This window comes from Bacillus rossius, chromosome 1 (assembly GCF_032445375.1).
Source record: "Bacillus rossius redtenbacheri isolate Brsri chromosome 1, Brsri_v3, whole genome shotgun sequence".
NCBI classification, from domain to species: Eukaryota; Metazoa; Arthropoda; class Insecta; order Phasmatodea; family Bacillidae; genus Bacillus; species Bacillus rossius.
The window spans coordinates 146,051,500-146,076,499 of record NC_086330.1 but is presented as its reverse complement, the minus strand read 5'-3'; the positions used below and the strand labels follow the sequence as shown (position 1 = coordinate 146,076,499).

The window sequence follows — 25,000 nt, the reverse complement described above, 5'->3', positions numbered from 1 at the left end:
TAAATAGGATTCAGAACGCGCCCTTTTCTTTGGCAACAGACGGCAGCAATGACAATAATGATTGTAAATTGTATCTTTTTGTGGTTACATATTATTGTGAAGTAAAGGAACAGGTTATGACACTTCAGCTTTCACTCGTTGAGTGTTTTGACAACACAGGGGAAGGAATATTTAAGATATTAGACAAAGAGTTGAAAATTATGTCATTGAAGTGGGAAAATTGTGTGTGATTTGTATGTGATAATGCCAACACCATGATTGGCAAGAATAAGGGCGTTCTTGCAATGATAATACGGGGCTGTGTGTGTCATCTGCTTCATTTGGCATCAAAGAAAGCAACAAAAACATTGGAATTGGCTTTCAACATTGAATCATTCTTGGTGGATGTATATTTTTATCTTCAAAAGAGTTATAAAAGAAAAATGCATTTGAAAGTTTGCCAATATATTTGTGGACCTGAACTTAAAAGCCATAAGATACTGAAGCATGTTAGCACTAGGTGGTTATCTCTCACTGAATCGGTAAACAGGGTTTTAGAGCAATGGGAAGCACTGAAGATAATGTTTCATGTTGGGGAAGATGCCAATGCTAGTGGAAACCTTGACAGTAGATTTGTTGACGTGAAAACTGTGATGGAAAGTGGCCCTTCAAAACTGTATCTTTTGTTTTTGAAAAACATCCTACCAGTTTTCATCAAGTACAATGTAATGCTACAGCAAGAAGCTCTATACATACACAAAGTTGCAAGACTAGTAAATTCTTTGCTCATGGATTTACTAGTGAGGTTTATCAAACCTGATTCTTTGGGAAAGCAGTCTGAAAGTGGTTTGAAATGTCTTGCAGATATGTTGTGAACAGAAAAATTCAAAAATATAATGATGACCTTGTGATTGGTGTTGCAACGAGGCAGTACGTGAAACAGGCAAGTACAATTGGATCTTTGTCTGCTGATGACATTAACAAGTTTTATAAATGTGTGAGAAAATTCTATTCTGCAGCATGCACATATATTTTCGACAAATTTCCCATTTCTGACCCTGTTTTGAAGCATGCAGAAGTTGTGGATATTTCAACAAGAAGAACTGTTTCATTTTCATCAGTACTTTTCTTTTTTGACTTATTGCCAAACGAATTGTATAGCTGTGATAAAGATAGATTGGAAGTTGAGTTTTCTTTCTACCAGGGAGATCCCCTAAATGAAGACATTTTGCAGACAGAAAGAATGGATATTGCGTGGGAAAAAATGTCCAAATTAAAGGATGCATCAGGGTGTAACAAGTACAAATAACTTCCTAAGGTTATGCTTACAGTGCTTGTTATACCACACAGCAATGCTGCGACTGATCGCATATTCAGCATTGTTCACAAAAAACCATACAGACTTACGAAGCAACTTGAATACAAAGACTCTTTTGTGCACACTGTTGGTGGAAAAAACAAACATGGTGTCGTGCTCTGAACTACGTTACCAAAAACACTTTTCAAAGAAGGACCTCATGAGTGCCAAACAAGCAACAAAAAATATGCTGCAAGACAAATAAGTAGTACTGGTTTTATGTTAACAATTCAGCTCGGATCGTGCGTACACATTTATTTAATTTAAGGTAAGAGTATATTAAGTTCTTTAAATGTTTTTTTTTATATGTATTTTGAGTTATTATTTTCTCTAAATTGCAAGTTACCTTTAATTTAAGGCCGTGTTTTGTTTGTTTTATGTGTTTAGCAGACATTATTTGTTAAAATACGGTATCAACCCTCCCCAGTCTCCTATTTCAGAAAATGTTTCTTAAAATAATATTGGTATTTCTACCAGGAAAATCGTTTAAATAGCACCATTTTGAACTTACTAAACAAAAATTTTCCGGGGTAGGGCCCCCCCCCCCTCCCCCCTCTTTATTATGCCATATGTTGCTCACTACTGATAGGCACTCCACAAGGTTGGCATCACTGCTAATGTTTTTGCAAAAGTAAGTGTGTGAAATATTTGTAGCAGCATGTTTTTTTGCCATCAATTGAGTCACTTTGGCCACGTCTGGAAGAAGGTATTTTTTTTATTAATTTAAGTGAGTTGAAATACTTTGAAACTCGTCAATGTACTGTTATGCATTTTTTTCAGTTTTGTGGAATGTCGTAATTGTGTTAAATAAATCTTGAAAAATTCAGTTTTAGACCTGGAAACCCTGGAGAAATCAGGGAATTTCATTTACTAGATCTGGTAGACACCCTGCATATAATTAAATACAGTACAACCCTGTTATAACATTCTCCAGGGGACCAACTGAAAAAAATGTTATAAGCAGGAAATCATAAAATTACATCTTCACTTTGTATAAATTACGCGTGGATTGATTAAATTAAAGAGTATAGGTAAAACAACACAAAGTACAGGAGTAATACACTAAGTACCTACAGCAATAGAGTGGAAAATTGGTTAATTTTATTTATAGATAATCCCTAATAATATGCTAAAGAAAAAATGCTTTGTACGATACAGTTCAGAGTCGAAACAGAAATATTAAACTCTTTTGCAATTGCAACACGTGTTTTGTTGGGGTTCCTGTTCACTTGGTTAATAAACTGAATTTTTTCAGCTACAGAATATGATTTTTGCTTATATGTATTTATCGGCCATCATAGCCGTACAATAACCTGAATAAAATTTCAATTCGGTGTATTTTAATTAAATACAAACGTGACTACAATAAGTAAGTGAAAATAAATAATTACGGTAAAGGTTAACCACAAACAAAAGCCGTGAATATATCCATAGAACATTTAACCATCTCAAGGTGTTAAAACTTTGAAACAAAAACCAGCACCATAGAATACAGTAGCACTGTTTCCGACCATATATCAGTGCACAAAATGTGCATCATAAGTATAACGGAACAAGTCATAGGCTAACGAGCGCGAACAGGACACCATATTGATAGTCGATCCGGTGCAAGTTGTGGAGTGCGTGTGTACCACGTCTATGGTGAACTACACAAATGTAAACATCTGATGTTTGTATATGCGTGCTGTATTTTCTAGCTATGGTTTCACTCTAAATTATGACTTTGAAGGAAGGGATACTGAAAATTGTGGCAGATATCAAAGCAAATTTGAACGTTAAAGGCGGGAATGTAGAAATTTTAATATTGTTACAGGCGGGAAATTAAAGAATTGTGATAAATGGAGAAATGACGGGACCATGAAATTATGGTGTTACAGGCGGGAAAATGTTAAACGGGAATGTTATAACCGGGTTGTACTGTATATACCAGCCCCTCAAAGTAACGTTCTAATTCAATGCAGAAAACAGAGTGTTAATCAAAACACAATTTACCAACTATGTTTTTTTTTTCCCATACGAGAGTATTTTAATTAAAAATATTTCCAATCAGGTAAGTGTGATTGTTGACTACCATTTTAATCAAGATAAGGTAAGTGCACCGGTCATGCTAAGAAAAATTTTACAAAAAAAATTGCCTACCTAACCTTGTTGGTGTAATACAGCTAGTTATGTGTTTGACTTTATCCTCAAACTTTCTTAAACAATAATATTAAACACTTTTAGATAAAAACCAATTATTATAGAAGATCTCTAATTTAAAAAAAAAAGTGTTTTTTGTGCCAGTAGTCGGCATGCCAATTTTCGTCTTTCCCAGTGCTCATCATATTTTTGTGCCAGTAGTCGTCATTCGTGGTATCAGCACTTATGGATAGCAATCATGGATTCGTAATTATAATTACAAACCATTTTAGTTCTAAATTTTATTTCAAAGGATTATTCAAACTTTTGAAGTTAATTCTACAAATTTTTTTTATTATAATATAAAATATGTAAACAATTAATTAAAATTATAAAACAATCAACTTACCTATATATTGATACCGTCACAATAAATAAAGCTGCAACAAAGATACATTGTGGCAACTCTTGCATAGGTCATTGTCAAATATAAACATGCCAATTTTAATAAAACTAATGCATAACACATGTGAAACACTAGAAAAATGGTGAGAAAATCATTAAACACACCAAACCTTTTTTTTTACAATAAATAAACATTCATGATAACTGATAATTTATGCTTATATTTATTAAAAAATTTACAATGGGTAGTAAATAACATTTAAACAATTATCTATTGTGCTTAAAAAAATACAATTATTCATGGAAATTAATTCAACATAGTTACTATTCTACAATAAGTAACTATTAGTTTTCTGAACTTCAATTTTCATTAACATGAACATGTCCATTAAAATTGTACTTGACCATGGCACCTTGCTGGCTCATAAATGGAGGTGGTAGAATGCTATTTATTTGTGACCTATTTACATAAGAAACATTGTTTTCTTTCGCCACAAACACCTTTTTACCATCATCCTGAGCTCGCATGCCCATTACTTTAACTTCTTCCCCTTCAATGTCTTGGACAATGCAGACAACTCTGTATTTTGTAGCGCCCCTTTTTACACCCATAAATGTCACAAGTACAAACGATCCAGGTCGCAAATTTTCATCAGTCACCTCTTCCAACTCCACACTATCTTCTTCATACTGCTCAACCTATTCATCTGAAGATTCCACAGTAACAAATTCTTCCTCCGATGATGTTGATGAAACTGAAGAAATTTCATCCACCTTCCTCTTTTTGGCTTTCTGTTTTTCTTTCTCCAGCCTCTTCCTCAATCTTTCTGCTGCTTGTTCTTATTTTTGCTTCTGCAAGTCCATTTTGGTCTTCTCTTTCTTGGAAAAATAATCTTGCCAGGCACTCGAACTAGCAACAGAGGGAATTTTCTTTTTCAGTGCACGTTTCTTTAACTTGGGCTTCTGAGAAGGCCAAAACAATGCTCGCTTGAAAGGAGAGGGAATAGACTTTTCTGTGGGCACAGCAAAAAGACCTTTCGATGTTGATGGAATGGGATCAGGATCAAATGATGAAACATTGCCCTCAATGACTGCCCACTTCATCAACATGATCTTTCATCAACATGATCTTTCAGGGATTATTTCTTGAATTTGTAGGGTGTGTGGTTCCTCATATTGGGCAGTAGAGCTGATTTCGACCTTATCACAAGATTTCTTATGTCTCCAATATTCAAACATTGTCATGTCCTTTACATCTCCCTGCCATACATTTCCAGATTCCTTGAAAAGCTGCAATTTCTCTTTCCCAAGAAATTTTTCCAAATTCTCAACAATCTCAGAACTACAAACATTACTCTCTGGAGTCTTGGGTGTAGATAAGAGAACTGTTGGTGTGCATGGGATAGTGGAGGGTCAAGAAATGAACTTGTCCTCATCTACTTCTGAAGGATTCCATGGGAAAATTCCACTCTTCTTAAATGAGTGCTGTAAAAATTTCTGTAGTTGCAGCTTTTTCAATCACAGTTTCCAGCAGTTTGGCAAAGTCTTTCTTCTTTAGTGTGGGGTCTTCCTTGTTCGCCACATGCTGCAGTTGCCACTCATGAACTGCCTTTTTCCATCCACTTTTAAGTGGCTTGAAAACTCCTACATCCATTGGTTGCAGTATGTGGGTGGAATTAGGTAATAATGCCACTAAAACTATCCCATGTTCTTTGCAAAATGTGCAGCTGTTCAGTGTGAGGTGTGATGAATGGCCATCGATGAACAGTATTGCTGGTAAAGTTATCTCCTTCACCAACCATGGGTAAAATATGTTTGTCAAAAAATTGTAAAAAACTTAACCGGTCATTCAACCATTTGGTGACATGCCCACTCCCCACTCAGAAGGTATTCCTGCCACAATATCTTGTGGCAGTCTTTCATATTTCAAGCACAGCAGTGGTGGGCAAAGTTCACCAGCTGCATTCCCAGTCAATAATACTGTAACACATTCCTTTTCATCAGAATTGACTTGTTGAAAAATGTTTGTCTCATTTTTTGGCCAGTACTTTGTTCCCCTTAGGGTTGAGGAAAAATGCTGACTCGTCTCCATTAAAAACTCTTCTTGGATCAGAGAGAACATCTTTCAGTTTGTTTTCCTCCAAATATTTAAACACTTCCTCCAACCATGCTGAAATCGGTTTCTGCGAGACAGCAGCCCGACTAGAAGTTAAGTTCTGGGCAGTTCTCAGTGTTAAGGCTGGGTTCCTTTTAAGAAAAGACGCGCACCGTTTCCTACCTGGTCGCCCATCTTTAAAAGGAAAAGGCCTCAACTCTTTTGTGAGCTGCTGCACACTATACTGCAAATCCTCCATGGTAATTGGGAATCCTGCTTTATGGAGAGAAAGGGTGCAATCAACTAGCATGCTCTCTTCCTCCTCCTTGAGCCAAGACTCTGGTCCCATTTTTCGTCCAATAGTTGTCTTCCCTTTTATTTTGTCAGAAAGAGTGTTCCTTGGAACACCATGTCTTTCCGAAGCTTATTTTATGGACATCCCATCCTTCGCAGCCTGCAAAGCCTCTTCCATCTGGCGGGGCTCATATTTCAATATGCCTCCTCGTAGCATGGCACTGCAACAAAGATTTTTTAGTGTTAATTTACAGATTTCAAATGAACCAAAAAAATGCTTAGGCTTAAATACCATATTTAAATTATATTATATAACATCGGGGAGGCAAAATTAACTGACGAGGGTAAGTTTTGAAGCAGTCATAATTATGATAATTGAATGCTTTATAACAATAATATGTGTCAAATTTAATGTTCTTGTATTGGTCATTGTTCTGTACCAGTAGTCGTCACAGGTGACGACTATTGGTCCTGATGACTGGTTGGAAGTTTTACAAGCACAGTAAACTTAACATAATGTAATATACATTTAGCAGTTGCTGATTTTCAATTTTAAAAATAACTGACATGTACCAGTGTTCGTCAGATATGACGATAACTGGTGATTTATGAGTATTAAGTGATCCAGTGCTCGTCACCCCCCCTTTCTTTGTATCATTGAATATAATTTTAAGACTTAATGTACTAGAAATCATGCTTAACACTTCACAGAAGCAAACAAACACAAACATTCCACTGAAAGGAACAGGAACATAATTTATTAAAAAAACTAATTACTTACATTCTTAACAAAAACCAGCAGCAGTATGGGTACACATTGTTTGCCCTACAGGCGTTTGCCCTAAACATAGGGCAAATGCCTGTAGGACAAACGACTTTATGACAAATGCCGTTTAGTGCAAACGACTGTAGGGCAAACGCCGGCAAGTACTTATGTTTTGGATTAACGAAACCACACCAACTTTTAGGGCAGACGCCTGTAGGGCAAACGACTGTCGAAAAACTTATTTTAGGGCAAACGCCTTTAGGGCAAATGCCGGAGCTTGGTCCGAATGGGATTATCAAACATTTTGTGCAAACGCCTTTAGGGCAAATGCCTGTAGGGCAAACGCCTGTAGGGCAAATGCCTTTAGGTCAAACGCCTGTAGGGCCAATGACTTTTGGGTAAACGAAGTTTAGGTTATTTTTGGGAATTTTTTTTTTTTTTTTTTTCAAATATGTATCGATTCAAACAGTGTTCTTGTAGTTTATATTTCCTCCGCAGGTGGCAGTACCTAAATAAATGTTTTCCCTCTAAATGCAAAGTTTACAAAACCGTCGCTAGATGGCACTTATGTAAGCCTATATCGAGGTTTGGTGGGAATTCATGTGGTATGAACTTCCTAGATTCACCAACAGATGGTTCCCTGCGCTAAGTTCAATGTTATGGAATATTTTTTCTGTAGAATATTTCGGAACATTAGGTGATGTAAGGTCTTCTATCAAAAAAATCGTATAATAAAAAAACAGTATTGGCGATTTAACAGAAATATCGCTGGAAAAAGGTTCAACTTTTTTTCCGGGACTTTGCTTATTTCAATTTCAGCTGTCAGACGCGCATTACGCTAAGATTACTTAAAATATTACGAGCATATAGGTAAATAATGCGAATACTATAGCTTTTAAAAATTTTCTTAATTAGCATAATAGTACTAATGCGGTTAAACTCCTACATATTGTTCATACTATTTTATTCTGGAATGTATACACAACATACAGCTGAAGTACACAATGAAGAAGTATTCCAGTTCGTTTTGTTCTGGGTTTGCCATAATTTGCATTTAGTTTGTAATGTTTGTGTTAGATCACTTTGATGTTCAGTTATAAGAGTTGGCCGATAATAGTCATTGGTTGGCATGATTCTTAAAATAGGCTATATCCGTAATATAATATATTTAAATATATCCATAATATTTCCCATATTTCCATAGTGGATTCCACTTATATTCCCAAAATAAAATAATGAAGATAAATAATGGTATTTCTCAATAATCATAATGTGACTTTAGCCCACCGCACACAGAACGACTTTCCTTGCGGGATTGTATGCATATTTGTTTGTTCCACAATATTCCTTCCTTCTTCCAAAGTGACTTGCAGTGACGCAACATAATTTTCACACTTACTTAATAGTTCATTTTCAGGAAGATCTCACCCTTGTACATCAGTAACTTGCCCTGATGAGGATCCATAGACAACATTTGGTTTAGTCGAATTGAGTTCAAGCCGTTTTAGTTTCAACCGACTATATTCTTGGTAAGCCAGTTTACGCCGAGTTGTGCCGTTTCAAATCTTTTTACGAATGACTTTCTTGTATATTGAACCAGAGGGCTCCTACCTGACTTTTTTTTTCGAAAGGACTCTTCTCACAAGCTAAACCTTTCTTTAATCTTGTCCTGCCATGTAACATTTACGCTGAAAAGAGCCTCGCTGTGTCTGTGTGTAGGTAATTTATTATTTTGCGTCTATTAAATTTGGCAACGAGGCTCGTATAGAATTCTGCCAAATTACTGGTTTTGTTTTCTTTGAGATATCTGTCACAAAAAAGAAATGTCTTATTAAAAAATTAAAAACCTTTCGTTTGAACAAGATTGTTTTAGATATGAAGCGTCTGTGTGCATAATAGTGTGAAATCATATATCCCATAATTATAATAGAAAAATCCCCGATGGCAGCCAGTCAGAAAGGTAGATTTCGCCATGCGGCCTACCAATATAAAAAAAAAACTTTCTGAAAAATTCCAGAAGATTCAATAACTATGTAAAATCTTATCAATATTTCTAGAATATCCAATGTAACAATTAATTGCAAATTAATTGTTGGCTCAACAATATGTATGGGATATAAATCCAATCCAACAATATATTAGACATTCATATTTACCTCAATTAGAAATTCTGAAATTCATAGGACCTAGATCGGAGAAAATATCGTGAAATTTTCTGTAAGTCGCTCTGCGAAATCTACCTAAAAACGATCTCTGGAGAAAAAAATTATAGTCACGTACAAACTTAATTTGTGGAGATGAACTGCGCGTGCACAACTAATACTATTTTTGATACATGATTGTTATGCTAACATTTTTTGTTATGGTTTGCTGTCCTGTAAGCCCGCCCCACACGACGCCCAATTTCTGCTTTATATTCTATTATACCCATGGGTATAAAAGTGGGTGAAGAAAGAATTCATTACTCCATACACACGATACCCAGAGTTCTAACAGAGAAAACAGCCAACATATTTGCCGACCAAGGCAAGAAAGTCGGGTTGGATAAACCTATTGCGTACATTATATATATATATATATATATATATATATATATATATATATATATATAGGGAACAAGTGAAGTATAATAAAATACTGATTTTATGTGTGACAGACATAAAATCAGTATTTTATTATAATTCACTTGTTCCCATAAAACTTATTAGGGGTTAAGCTATAGATGGTCTGGGCAAATTAGCAAAATATGCACACTCTTGATGAAAGTATTTTCACCGCATTCTACAAACATATTAATAAAACGACAGATTGAGTTGGGCACATGTTATATAAAAATTGAAAATAGGCATGAAGGTCTCGGATGCTATTTTAACAGTAACTTTTAAACACTGAAAATGTTTTTATAAATGCATATTAATAATCCTCTGCCTTAAATTATTTTAGGGTCATCGTTTTTAGGACGACTTTAAGTGAAAATTCCAGCAGGCAAGGATAATAAAATTTTGTAAGCTCCTTTTGTTAACGCTTGTTTTTATATATAGCAGCAATATTAAATTAAGTTAATTCGTTCGCTAGTTAACCCCCTCCCCACCTTGGAAAATATTACATCATCAACCTCTCTGTTGAAAAATGATTTAAAAAATACAATCCAGTCACTGAGATTGGCGCACCATCTGTTGTAAGGTTCAATTACCAGCTGCATTCTTAGACTTCAATGTTGGGAAAGCAAACCGTATGTGCTGCCATCTAATATGTGAATTTTGTACTTTGTACTCATTTGGAGAATGGTTCCAACATTTGTCAACAGGGGCGACACATGTAATAGTAGGGGCCGTTAGGGTATTTCGTATGCTCCTTCGTGAAGAAAGCAAAAGACAAATTTTATTGTGTTCCTATATGTCCCAGGATACCGAAATGCCTTGGTGCCACTTTCACAGTGACGTCATTATAAATTGGCAGCCATTTAAAAATGGCCGCCAATCACATTCATAAAACAAGCTGTATCTCTGCTTTCCTTCATCCGATTTTCATTTTGTTTTTTTTTATTAGACAGATCTTTTAACGGTGATTAAATTAGTTGCCTACTACATTTTTCATAGGTCTAACCATTTTCAAAACAATTAGGAAAAACTGAATATTTAAGAATTTTTATTTTAAATATTTTGTTAAAGTGAATCAAAAAAGCAGTAAACGATAATTATTGTTTTATGAAAGTTAAAGATAATTTGTTAAGCTTTAATTTGATGTATTATACAAGATTCTGTTCTTTAGTATAGCAACATAGTAAGCAAATTAATCTGGGAAAGTGTATTTTTGTAATTGACAAATGCTCCTTATTAAACTTTATTTATTTTATATAATGATTTGTTTAATACTCATGTAGTTTGTTTTCAATGTATGCATAATATTTACACTACAAGTAAATATATCTGTGTTAAGGAGAACATCTTGATAACAAAAAAAGAAAACACAAATATGAATAGTCTTATCAAACCAATGAATTTTTTTTATTCTTATATTTCTTGGTGCGAAATTAAACTTTTAAACAAACCATGTACTCATTTTTGGCATTCTTATGCATAACATAAAAAAAATTAAAATGAAATAAACTGAAATTATTGCTCAAATAGCATCTCATGTCGCATTGTCTCATAAATAGAGTTATAATTAGGTACATAATAATTGCATTATGTAGGCATAACAATACAGCTGTCATGAATATTTTTAATCATTTTGATTTCACATGAAATGAACACCATTTTCATCTTCATCGTCACTTTCGAATGTGAATGTTTCACTTTTCAAATTGTTTCCACACAAGTCAGCATCTCCACCACAATTACACATTTCTGTGCAGGGGAGGTTACTTTTTGAACACTTACAGCGAACAGTTTGGCATTTTGTTTTGACACAGTTGCACTTAACAAGCTCAAGTATTGCTTGAGGGGCTGGGATATTGTTGCAAGTAACAGGGACTAAGTGTCCATCTTCATATTTCCAGCCAAACTCTGTGGGATTTGCTGAACTTGGATGTCGTTTGTCGCACTGATGCCATTCCATTGCCTGCAAATGTGCCCTCAATATAGCCAATCTAAGTGAAGACCTCGTTGGAGGGAGATTTTCACCCACCGCTTGCTTTTGTGTAAAAAGCCACCATCTCAATTCTCCAATTGTAGTAATAGTTGTATTGGGCACATACACTTTGCATAGGAACCTCTCAATTTCCAGCATTACATCATCAGACACTACTTCAGTTTTACCAAGGTTTGCCAGTGCATTCAGAACATTATTGTCTGCAGTCATGAAGGGCTTCCAGAAACTTAATTTCCCTTTTTTGTGAAACGAGCCAGTGATATCAGCTCCTGATATTGAGTGTAAACCCACAAGTGCTTCAGCTTTTAGATTTCCCAATTTACTGTACAGTGGTTGAAGTGGTATAGTTCTGTTCCTGTCTCTACTTCCAATGATGAAATTTGTGTTTTGTGGGAGTGATGGATACTTGCTCAAAGCAAGAACAAGAACATCAGTGTCAGGAGAGATAATGTCTAAATGTGTTGCTCCAGCCTTTTTTGATTCTATGGCATGCAAAATGATCTTTGCATCTGCCTCTTCATGAGAACTGCTCAGAAAAGATGCACATTCATTTGTGCCCTTAGCAATCTGACGCCAAGAAACTACCACATCCCGACCTGTGCGTGCTGCTTATTTTAGAAACTGCTCAGCTAAAAGGTTGGACAATTCGTCCTTTGTCTTTTCATGGGAAAGGAGCTTCTGTTTTGAAATTGTATAAATAGTAGTTTCAGATTGAATTCGGTAATGAGTTGGCTCAACATTAACACGGCGCCTTTCCCTAGTGAACTTCTTTAAGGAATCTTCTATGTATGAGTCAAATATCAAGTGGATGCATTTGTATGAACGATATTTATTAGTAATGCGGTATATAAAGTGGTCTGCCAAGTCTGAACAAGTCTTAATGTGAGGTGGTTTGTCTAGCGCCTGTACCTCGGCCATGGCATCAATAATAGCAACACTGCCACTTAAGTTGGGTTGCATTGCTTCGACCATGTCTGAGTGGCTATCTTCATGCTGGAAGTTGTCTAGTAATGACTCGAGTAGTTCCATTAGCTTACTCTTCTGAGAGCAGTGCAACATTGTTCCATCAGGAGCAAACATTGAACGTGGTACAACAGAAAGTTCATAATTACTGATGGTATCGCACACATCCACCCGAGGACGGGATCTGGCCACTATAAGCAATCTCGCAAAGAGGTCCCTGTCTTGTTTCAGTTCCAAAACAGTGTCTTTCATTTTTATTTGTACTGTCTTCACTGAATGTTTGCAGGTGCTAAGATTTAATTTTTTTTATGGGATCCCATAGGCTTACTTGACCAGTAATTATGCGCTCTGTTGTGAATTTAATAAACTTTTTTTGTCCTATGGTTGACATGTTACACATATCTTCCTTCGTCTTCTGAGGCATAACACACATTGTTCTAATGTTTATCAATTCATCTCTGCTGCAGTATTTTAATGGGTTCCCGACTCTTTCAAGGGTTTTCAAAAGTGCTGAAACATTTTTGCTTTGCCTTCCTGAAGCAACTTTTGACAGTTCATGATGTTTGGTTTTATCGGATCCCTGAAATCCAGCCATATCCTTAGCTTCTTTTACAAGCCGCGTAAGCTCAGGAGAGGTGAGAAAGAAACGGGTTCTTGCATTTTCATTAAGAGTAATTCCTACAATTCCTCCCATAACTTTCATAGCCCTGTTTTCATGCTCTAAGGCTTCATCTGCACCCAAACTACAAAATGGTACTTGTGTTTTGTTAACTACCCAGTTTCCCTTTTCAAACTCTTCCCAAATTTCTGGATCTGTAGTTTTAAGTGTTTCCATTTCAGCCAGGTACCAAGCAATCATGCCAGAGTAGTTGAAGAGGTCCATTGCAAAGAAATATTTTGTGAAGTCATGTAAGGAAGAAAGATGCAAATGCCAATCCCCTGTGCGTACTGAGCTTACAAATGCTAGCATGGACTGTACCATCTTCATGTACTGCCTCATTACTTTGAAAGTAGGGTTCATAACTTCATTTGAAGAGTCGAAACATTCAAACTTATTGATGATATCCTCACAGGTTAAAGTATACATAAGATCTTTGTGAGCCATCAGTAGTCTTTAATAAGGACTTTCAACTTAAAACTTAAAATCTGCTTCACTTCTGGATACTGCTCAAAAAATGCTTCTTGGTAAAGTGAAAAAAGAGATATGAGAACAACTTTATGAGCCTCTAGTGCTCTCCGTACATGCCTACCTTCCAAGATTTGTTTCACAGTTGCAGGGCCATATATGTTGGACTCGACCCACAATTCTGGGATACCTGTGCCATCAATATATTTGCCTATAGTTCTTAGTTGAGCCATAATAATATACAACTCTCCAGGTCGAAGGATCCATTTGTTTTGGTTGTCGGTGTGGTTGAATTCAAGGCGCTTAACTGGTCTATAAAGTCCCATATCCAAAGTGACTACCACCTTCTTTTGGCTACATTGAACCATAGTATTGATTTTCTCTAAGGTCTTCATAAACTTAATTTGAGTTTGACTGTCTGTAGGTGACTCAGCAATGAGTGGCAGTACACACACCCAATTTCTCTGATGGACTGAACCTATGAGGGAGTTGTATGCAGACCAAGTATATGTGTGGTTAGCTTCAGGTAAGCTGATGTTCACTGAGTTGTCTTCAAAAAAAATTCATTTGATTCTTTATTAGGGTGCTCAGTCAAGGAAGATACAGATGTTGCCTGTAGTGTCAACCAAGCAGTGTTATCTAATTCTGCTCCTTCAAATACATTACTGTACATGTTGGTGTTCAATTCTGCATTTAAAACTGGCATAGATGGTTTCAATTGTTTTGACCTCAGATGTACTGCTTCTTGTTTGCTATAGCTAATTTTTGTCCCAGATTCACTATGTGATTTTCCAATTAACACCAGGGATACACTTGTGTCATCTTCTAGCATCTCTTGGTAGACTACCATAACAGTTCCATGCAGGGTTTGCTTCCCATCACGTGTATCTTCTTGAAAGTCAATATTATCCGCAGCACAAAATATGAACCTACCTATTGTCAGGTCAGGAGGAATGTAAACACCATCATTTTTTTCCATCCTATGTAAAACTTCACCCACTATCTGATCTTCTAGTTGTAAAATCCTATGGTAGTCAACACAGCAGCCAAACCCATTTAGAATCTTAATAAGTTTCTTACTTCTGCTTTCTTTGTGAACAGCTATTCCAATAGCTAATGGAACTGGTACATCATGAATGTGACGAGATAACTGGGAATCCTTCTTTGCTACTTGGCGTGATGACATGCATTCATACATCAAACTTTGCGAAAGTCGTACAGCTCTGTTATTTACTTCTGACGATTTGCTAGCACTCACATGAGACATATCTACTTGGCCAACAAGGCACCACTTGAAGAAATAGTACATTTCCATTGGCACAATATCATCCACATTGTCTTGTAATAGAGACCCTTCAAAGTTCCAATGTTTTGCTACCAATGCGAGTTTTCTGATACACTTTGCTGCAGAGTACAAATTTCTCAGGTTTTCTCCAACATTTTCGTCTTCTGCTTGTGCCATTGCGACATCTTTAACTGCTTTCAATGACACCCTTTCCGATTCATTTTTACGCTTTGGAGAACTGAACAGCACGTCAAACTCCAAAAGTTGTTCTTCAATCAACTTCTTTATCTGCCGTCTACTCTTAACTTCACTTTCAGGGACACCATTTGTCAGACAAATATTTTTGTTCACATTTTCCAATTCTGCCATACTAACAACATGTTCTTGTTCCAAAAAATCTCTTAGTGAATTAATAAATTCAATGTCTGATGCCTCAACAAATTTATCTTGCTTTTGATATGGAACATTTACTTGCCGCAACTTGTTGTTCACATTTGTATTCCAACAATTTTTATGATACATTTCATCAATGGCGTGAGCATCTGCAGGATTTAAACTTTCATTTACTCGCACACGTAACCTATCGTCATTACTGAGTTCTACAGCTTTCAACAGTTTTTCCCCGGCAATATCAGTTTGCACTAAATGTTGTTTATTGTGGTTGGTTGGACCATTGTCACAAAAAATGCAAACAGATTTCACATAAACACTAGTTTTTGCTCTGGTGTATGGTAAATGTAGAGAAGAGCTACATTCTTGTTGACACTGCATTGAACTTCGGGACTGTTCAATGAACATTCTGTGGGCACGTTCCATATGCCCTTTATGTGTGGCATTTTGATAGCAAGAACGATGCCACTTTGCTTTGTTTACTTCAAAGTCTGTTGCTGTCAACTCACCTAGGCACATTTTCAACTCCACAAAGTTCAAGTCATTCCATGTTGCTCGCTCTGTGATACAGTTGTATAACTTCTCATAAATTTCTTTACGTTTTGGTTCCGAAACACTTTCTGCAGTCTCTAACTGGCACAATAAACACAGTGTCCATGTTGTTTCCGAAGTTTGCCTTCTCTTAGCAGAAGGTGGCAGGTCGAACTTAGCAACTGATTTTATGTTCTCCATCATAGCTTACTCAACAGTTCACCTGCAACATAAAATTAAATTATGTTACATTAAAATCACAGGTTAGAGAGAAGATAAACAAGCAGAAATATTTGTGACATTTTTATTACAATCCCAGATTAATTCACTAATTATGTTGCTGTACTGAAGATCAGTATCATTGTGTAATATATCAAATTAAAGTTTAACAAATTATCTTTAAGTTTCATGAAACACTTATTATCGTGTACAGCTTTGTTTTTTCACAGTAATAAGATATTTAAAATAAAAATTCTTAAATATTCAATTTTTCCAAAATTTTGGGAAAATGGTTAGACCTATGAAAAATCTAGTAGGCAACAAATGTAATCACCGTTAAAAGATCTGTCTAATAAAAAAAAACAAAATGAAAATCGGATGAAGGTAAGCAGAGATACAGTTTGTTTTATGAATGCAATTGGCGGCCATTTTGAAATGGCCGCCAATTTATAATGACGTCACTGTGAAAGTGGCACCAAGGCATTTCGGTATCCTGGGACATATAAGAACACAATAAAATTTGTCTCTTGCTTTCTTCACGAAGGAGCATACGGACTTCAATTTTCTATCCTAAGGGACTGGACTATAAGGACATCTATCTTCGAAAAGGTTCGTAGGGCAAACGCCGGCAAGCATTCATTTTCGGATTATTGAAAATTCGCAAACTTTTAGGGCAAACGCCTGTAGGGCAAACGACTGTCGAAAAACTTATTTTAGGGCAAACGCCTTTAGGGAAAATGCCGGAGCTTGGTCCGAATGTGATTATCAAACATTTTGTGCAAACGACTTTAGGACAAACAACTTTAGGGCAAACGACTTTAGGGCAAACACTTTTAGGGCAAAGCCTGTTTGGAATGAGGAATGCGAGAATATGCTTCGAAAATGCGTTTAGGGCAAACGCCTGTAGGGCAAACGACTTCCAGCAGTATATCTCTCTTAGAGTATCCTACACGACTTCTTAGATACGGGAATCCCCTATCTGCAATCGTGTGCGTTCAGAAATCTTCATGTAGAAAAAAATAAATGACTCTTTCTGAACTTAATATGTTCGACACGCAAGATTTTACATTCTTGCACTTGTTATGAATTTTTATTTTATAAGTGAAGACTACTGGTACGCTGACGACTTCCGGTACACTTACCTTACTGTTAGTTTAAATTAATTTAGAATACTAATATATGTCTAAGTACATTTGATTTTTAATGTATGTACTACATTGTTTATATATTAGGGCTTCAGCATATCATTCCTAAGTAGGCGCTAACATAATTTCTAAGTTACAAAATAATAATGTTATTAATATAGAAGATATATTTCAGTTCTAATAAGATTTTAAAAACTATGAACTTTGGATTAGAAACTAGAAAGATCATTTAACCTATTAACATAATGCCCAACTGTTGTTTACTTACTGTGTTTCTACTGTGGTTTGCTACTAGTGCATCCTAGTATTTGCTAGGTAAACTAACCCTGAAATCTTCTGGCTTTTCTTTCGAGCTGCTGTTTACTTAAAATCCATGTAAATCGAATAGTGTTACTTACTAGACAAATTTTTCCATAATTGGATATCATTAATTTTGAAAGAGGTAGAAAATATTGCTGAATTTCAATATTCCAAGTTATTAAAAAAAAACTTGTGTGATATACTGGTTTGGTGAAGAGCTTAAAACTGCTATCTATCTTCCTAACAGTTCATCCTATGTGATGGTACTAAGTTGATGTACGAATGAGATTAGAGAAGATCCGTTTTTAAGGTATAGTAATTGGCTTTTTTGCATCTTATTTTTTACGCAAGGCAGTTAAAACTCCCCCCTCTATCCTTTTCTTGTTTGTTTTTTTTTATAAAACTGCTGGTCAACAAGTTTCAGACAGCCACCCTTCCCCTCTTTCATCTAAGACATCTTCTCTCCATCCTCTTCTCACCCTTCATGTATATTAAGCATTATATTCTTTTATGAGATTGAGCAACTGAAAAATGGTCTGTTGTAGCTTTTCTACACGCACATAGGTTCCTATTTTTCTCATAACATTCCACTTGAATAATTTTTGGCTGCATTTGTCTGGTATCCTCACATTTTACATTGAGGTGCAAAATTATTTTCCAGTTTTTATTAGGTTCTGGCCTATTGCTGATTTTAAATAATAATTACATTAAATTAATGATTTTAAAGCTAAACCCACACAGGATGCTGTGTACGTTTATCTTTGCTACGCGAGTAAAATTTAGCGAGCTGTATCGCAGGTGTCACTGAAAGAGAAGAAAATAAAGTATAAAACAAAAAATATATACCAGCTTGAAGACCTTCAGACTGATACCCTCAACCAAAAAATCAAAAATATACATAATTGGAATAAGAAAAACTAGCTTCAAAAAATAAATAAACTAAACTACTTTGTGAAAATGTAGCAGTGTTTGCTATTTTGGCCATGTCGCCATGTGTTTGGTTCTCTGCTATTTTTTAAAAACGTAGATGATGTTGCGCATACGCAGATAAACAATTGTGGTGTTTGCTTTAAATTAGTATTATGTAGATGGAAGAATAAAAAGGCATGATAAGCAGGACAATGCCTGGGATTTGTTTTCAAAGGAATGCTATCAAACTGAGTTGTATTTATTCTGAAATAATCGATAAATTTGGCTTCGTCCTCGTGCAACTGCATCATCATGGTTGCTACAGGACTAGAAAACCGGGAAATATCAGGGAAATTAAAATGGTTAGGGAATTCCGGGAAATGTCAGGGAAAATGCTACGAATTCTGGAAATTTTAAAGTTGCGTATAATTCAAACAAAGCTTTGTTTTGATGCGCTCGTACCGCTACCGAACGACTCCGCTAAAAGGCTGCTGCTTAAGGCACACGGCAACCGCAACGTTTTTTTTTTTTTTCTTGGTCTACGATTGTCCGTTGCAATAGGCTGTTACAAACACCCACCATAACTTCTGGCCAATCCAGGCACTCGTTTGTTCACTAGCGAACCCAGGCCTTCATTTGTTCGTGTTTTGCTCTTTTTTAATTTGGCCGTGAGACTTTGTATTATGTTCCGTTCCATGCAGTGAACTGAAGAACGGGCATGGCGTTGTTTATCTTTTAAAGGCTATTTTTACGTGGAATAAGGTGAGTTCAAAGCTTATTACGTGAATTTAAAGGCGTTGTTTCAGGTGAAGTTAGTTTTTGATGCGATCATAAGAAAATAAAGTGCACTTGATAAAGAGGCAATATCAATTATCATTTTGAAAACTACCAAGCTGATACGAAAAAACTTGGCTTTTGTGTGCGGTTATGTTTTATGCTTTTTTTCTACCTATTTTTTTTAATTACTTTTTTTTTCAAACGTTATAATCCATGAGTTCTGTTGCGTGACACTTAATTGTGTATAAAAAAATATGCATAACTGAACATGTTTTCCCCCAGAATCATTAGTTAGCATTGTAAGAGTATTGCATGTTGTAATGCTGCTATTGTAATTCTCTAAGTAGGCCCGTTATATTGCTAGGTGTGAATTTGTAATAGTAGTTTTTTTATTTGTGTAGTTATATTTTTTTAAGAATTCATAAACAATAATGTTTTAACCTAACCTGAAAATATTAATATGTACTTTTTTTTAGCTTAGAGATGTCGAAGAAAACTACTTTTAAGGAGGATTGGCTCAAGGAGCCACAGTTTCAGCATATCAAACCCTCTGCTAAAAAACATAAATTCTGCATACTGCACTTTGTGCTACAAAAGTATTTAACTCAGCAATATGGGTCGAAGAGCTCTCACCAGCCATGTCGAAGGAAAAAAAAAACATTCGCAATTCTGCCGTCAAATTAACACAAAAAAAAACCTTATTTTACCTCATTTTGAAATTTTTATATTACATTTAATCATATGCACGTTAATATTTATGGTATGAACTTCAAAAGAAAGTCAGGGAATTTTTCTCTTAAATTTCTGGAAAACAGGGAATTCTAAGATTCTATTTCTGTAGCAACCATGATCATAAAATGATGAAATTCTCCAAATTTAATTTATTTTTAGATTAACTTCATAAACCCATTTCTTTTTACTTTTACATGTTGTAAGAGCCAGCTGAATATTATAATTGCCGGAATCATCACATGAATTCCACGGCATGCGTCTCTGACATCGCGAACTAGACTATCCTGTCTGGCCACCTGGCACAGTGAACATAGCGTAGCTTTGTGTGCGGCCTCAGTTTAAAGGTGGTAGTCACTAATGCTGCGTTTAAAATTCAAATTTGTATAAATGTATGGTTGTAAGTGTAACCAGTCATACATTTAAAATTACTTGGACTTGGATACTACTGCTAGTATTTAATCATTATGGTAAATGTTCTTTTTAATGGTTTTAATTATAAACACAGTGATAAAGCTGCAGGAAATCTTGATACATAGATACAAAAATGGTTTAGGTGGACTTCAACTTTATAGAAAACAACAAAACTTATACCATTCTGGTATTGTAGTCATTTAAATGAGTGCCTTCAATGAGTATAATTAACATTTAAGTACAAAAATACAAATTCCATTCATCGCTGGCAGTAATTTTTCATGTAATATAAAATCTTGTGTTAAAACTGAATGTATTCTAACCACTTATGGATCTGCCATTAATAATCTGTATTTAATTTCTGCTAACATAAATTGAACGTAAGGCATGCAAATATGTATTTATTAATTTGAAGCAGTCAGATTTCTATATTTTTTTTTCCATGGTCGCAATCTATGGAGTATCTGTCAAAGTTTGATTTTTAAAAAAAAAATTGAACTGGCAGTGTTATGTAATCATGCAGTGTTGATGGAAATAACAGTGCAAACTATTTTGTGCATGTTCGTTCAAATGTGGTTTGGTAGAAATTCGTATTTTAGTGTATCTGTTACTCTTGTCAGTTAGACAGATGAGAAAGGAAAACTCAAATGGAACAGTGGAATTAGTTTTAAGTAGGAGTGTGGGAACGCCGGTGTCTCCAATACCTCGTCGGTGAGCTGTAAAGAATACTGATTTAGCACGCTATTGGGCAAAAAGTGGCGTGTGTTGCTTAAAACATATTTGGAGTGTTAGACACTTCAGGGGGTGTACAGTATTTCTTGATGATGCCCAGGCGTGGCCACGTTGCCGCACCATGGTGTGACGGGCGTGTACCTCCCCCCTCCCATCTACTCCACTGCTCCTCCAGCCTTGGGGTTGGCGCTGTCCATCGCAGGTAACGTCTGTGTTTGTGCTTCGAGCCCCGAATTGTGGTTGCCTCCCAGTAGGACTGCCTGTAAAGTTACGCCAGCAGTATTTGTGCATGTGTTGCTTGCAAAAAATGTCTTGCCTGGATACAGATTTTTGTTATGCTTTATATTTTTTCAGTGTTGAAGTACGCTTTTATACCATCATGGCAATAAACTGGTTTTGGTTTTTAGAATGTTTGTGTATTTTTTTTTCCAAGCCATATTCTTAATATTAGTGTGTGCTGGAATAAAATAAGGGATTAGCTGGAGGCATCTTTGATCCCACAATCCCATAGATTCTGACTGGTATTAGAACCGTTGATTCTTTTCATAAGAATCAGGCCTCTTTTTTTTTCTTTTTTTTTTTTTTGCCAATTTGCATTTGTGGGGGGGGGGGGGGGGGGGTGTTGTATGTGACATACTGATAAATAATTACGGGTTTGCTGTTTTTAAGGATCAATAATTGTCCATTTTCGTAAAAATTTAGGTGTATTTTTACAAACATTAGACAAACATTTTTGGAATTATATAACTACAATTAGCTATATATTTCTTTAACAACCAAAGTTAAATTTCAGTACTTTCTGGAAAAACATTGTAATTTTGCAAATATATGTGAACTTTATTTCATAAATATGTTAAATTAATTTTTTTCAACTAGTAAGCATGATATCTTTCATATTCAGCATCGACAAGCAACCATGGCACTATTGAAATTAATAATTGTGGCCAACCATGTTTTTATTGTTTTAGTTTTATTTTGTCAGTTTTTCTTACTTTAGAACTATTTTCTAATATTTTTAATACTCTTATGTAAATATTTTCCTCAAATAAGTTAGTTAAAATAGAATTTACTCTTGTTAAAAGATCATTAAATGGGATGTCTAAGTTTTAGTGATTGTGCAAAACATGTTGCAGCCCACGTGCAAACAAACTTTTTTACAATTGCCCAACATGTAGGAACTATTACGTGATTACTCGGTTTAATTGTGACACATGTGAATATTTATAAAAAAATTTAAAACACTAATTTTCCTCCGTCATAACCTAATCCATGCATTGTGTTAACGTCTCATGCCAAAGAAATTAACACACTAGCCACTAATCAGTAGAATGGTTTGTTACATATACATTGATAATGCCATGTTGATTGGAGAAGAAAGTCGTTGCAACGCTCAATGGTAATTGAAAAATAACTAGAAGAATAATCGCTCAATTATTTTTGGTATAAGTTTGTTTTTACTGCCTTGGATTAAGTATAGACCTGAGCTAACTTAAAAGCTATTTTTGTGTGTGCAAGCACTGTATAGTATTAGACTTTGTGGTTTTCTCACTAAATAACATTGAAATTTTAAAAGACTAGCCGTGTTAATTCTTTAAGTGTGCTATTGTTATACTTAGGGAGGGATTTATAGTCGAAGACTTGTTTGGTGAATAAGTAATACTTTATAAAGTAGTGCTTATTCTTCAAGTAGTACTTATTCCAGCAATGAATTCATAAACCTATTCTTGACGAAGTAATACTGTTACAAGCACTACTTATATTTGCCATGCTGTACTTGATGAAATATCTCAAAAAGTAAAGGACGAATTTTGTGCCAAAGTAACGCAAGCAAATATACCACTGTAAATACATAGTTTACCTGTTTGAAGATCAAAATGCCCACGTTTCAAACCATATATGTGTTAAAAATAATGAAATTAATACGTAAGATGATATTTATACTTTATTTGATAGTGAACTTGAATAACATAAATAAGAACATGTATTAAAAACGAATTTACAACTACATAAATATGTTTTGAATGTTTGTGTTGTTAAATTATGTTGGCCATCTTGTGTCTGTGATCTATAAGCGGGTGAAGTTAACCACGTGGTAGCGAAACAACTTTCGTGATTCGTGATGGCTAGTGAAAAAGAAAAGAGAGGAAAACATTATACTGATTCGGAAAGAATTTTGTTTAAGCAGTTAGTCTTAAAATACAAAGCAGTAGTTTCATTCCTCAGTGCAGGTTCAATTAACGGAATGATAATTTGGATGAATGTGTTCTTGCTGAATCTGAAACGTCGCTTGAACTCAGAATCACTATACCACTCGAAAGGGTTTAATGCATCTCGTATGTAGCGCTTTGGTGTCCGTACATTGACATGGTCCTCGTAAACTTAAGCCACAAGTTCAAAATCGTACCACTCACCAAAATCCATCATGCTAGCTGCAGAAGAGGTTATGTACGTAGCCTGTATTGTTTACAAGACTAAGCGGCAACGATTTGTTTTATTTATTTTCCCCAAATTGAATTTGTTTGCTCTCTCAATTTTAATTTAATATATGGAAAAATTAACGGGAATTAATACCTTACATAACCTATTCCTTACAACAAACAAATCCGTACCGGTACTTCAGTCACCTAGACAGCCGACTTCATGAAGTATTACTTATATCAATGAATAAATTAGCTTATTTGATTATGAATACTTGCGAAACAAGGAAAACTTATTTCATGACTGTGAATTCGTATTGAGCAGTAGTTATTTTAAGCAGTGCTTTGTGAAGTATTACTTGAAGTAGTCCTAATAAGCAGTGCTCTTTTTGTTTGCTATTGTTTTATTGCCATACTTAAGCATGCATATAAGCAGTACTTTTTTCAAGTATTGCTTATATAACCACTATGAATTCCGCCCTTAGTGTTTTCTAGGGCTGTGCAAATCCTCCATTTTAAGTTGGATTTGATTCCGAGTCGAATCCCTACCAACTATTTGAAATTCGATTCCAATTTCGAATCTTTTCTTTCATTTTTAAGTTTTACTATCATAATAATTTGCATTAAGTTTATATACTCATATTACTGAAGGATAAATATTTTCACAAACATAAGAGTTGACAATATTATTTTATTACATACAATTTCCAGTTGGCAGTTGTAGAAATAATAATTAACTTGAATGTAAGAACTTCTTTAAATGCTATTTGTTACTTTCATATACAACATTCACAGATTTATATAGGCTACACTGCTACAGTTTACATACGAAATAAAACACTTTGACATAAGATTTATGGTAGGCTGTATATACATACATTGAAACAAATGATTTTACAAAAATAAGAATTACGTAGACCTACATGATAAAGCTACTTATTCATTTCACAAAAGGCTACAAATATAGGCCTTTTTTTTAGAGGTCTGCGAGCCTAAGAATATTACTTCGAGCAGAGCTCAAGCGAGCCTACTTGAAAGTTCTCGAGCTTCGAGCGAGCTCAAGCTTAAGCTTTTATGGTACAGTTACACTTTTGGGAAATTATTTTTACCTTAAACTTAGTATAATATTTGAAAAAAGTATTAAAATGAAGTGGGCTTATTAATTTTGGGTAACTATTTACAGAGTGCATTTACATTTTGCACTGCTAGGAAAGAAAAAAAACATTTTTGCCATTGAATCTTACCTGTTTCCATTGGTTCATTAGTAACTGATATCATCCAACTAACTTAAGCACAATTTACAAGTATATGTTTGTGTAAATATTAGGGATGGGAAATTTTCAAAATTTTCGATTCGATACCGATTATCGAGTCTTGTTGCGATCATCGATTCTTATCGATTATCGATTCCAATCAATTAGGTTAAGTTATAGATTCTCATTTTCGGGATTGAAGT

At 35.1% G+C, this 25,000-nt stretch overlaps 1 protein-coding gene across 2 annotated transcripts in view; it reads left to right on the top strand.

Moving 5' to 3' along the window:
• The window catches only part of LOC134546252 (ubiquitin carboxyl-terminal hydrolase 10-like), a 165,243-nt gene that overhangs the window by 19,657 nt on the left and 120,586 nt on the right, over nucleotides 1-25,000 (top strand). Inside the window, exon 3 of one of the 2 annotated variants that reach the window (XM_063388946.1) lies at nucleotides 21,228-21,329. The exons of the other annotated variant lie outside the window; for it this stretch is intronic. Within the exon in view, the coding sequence (XP_063245016.1) occupies nucleotides 21,228-21,329 (102 nt within the window). The remainder of the gene's footprint in view (nucleotides 1-21,227; nucleotides 21,330-25,000) is intronic. 2 annotated transcript variants of the gene reach the window in all.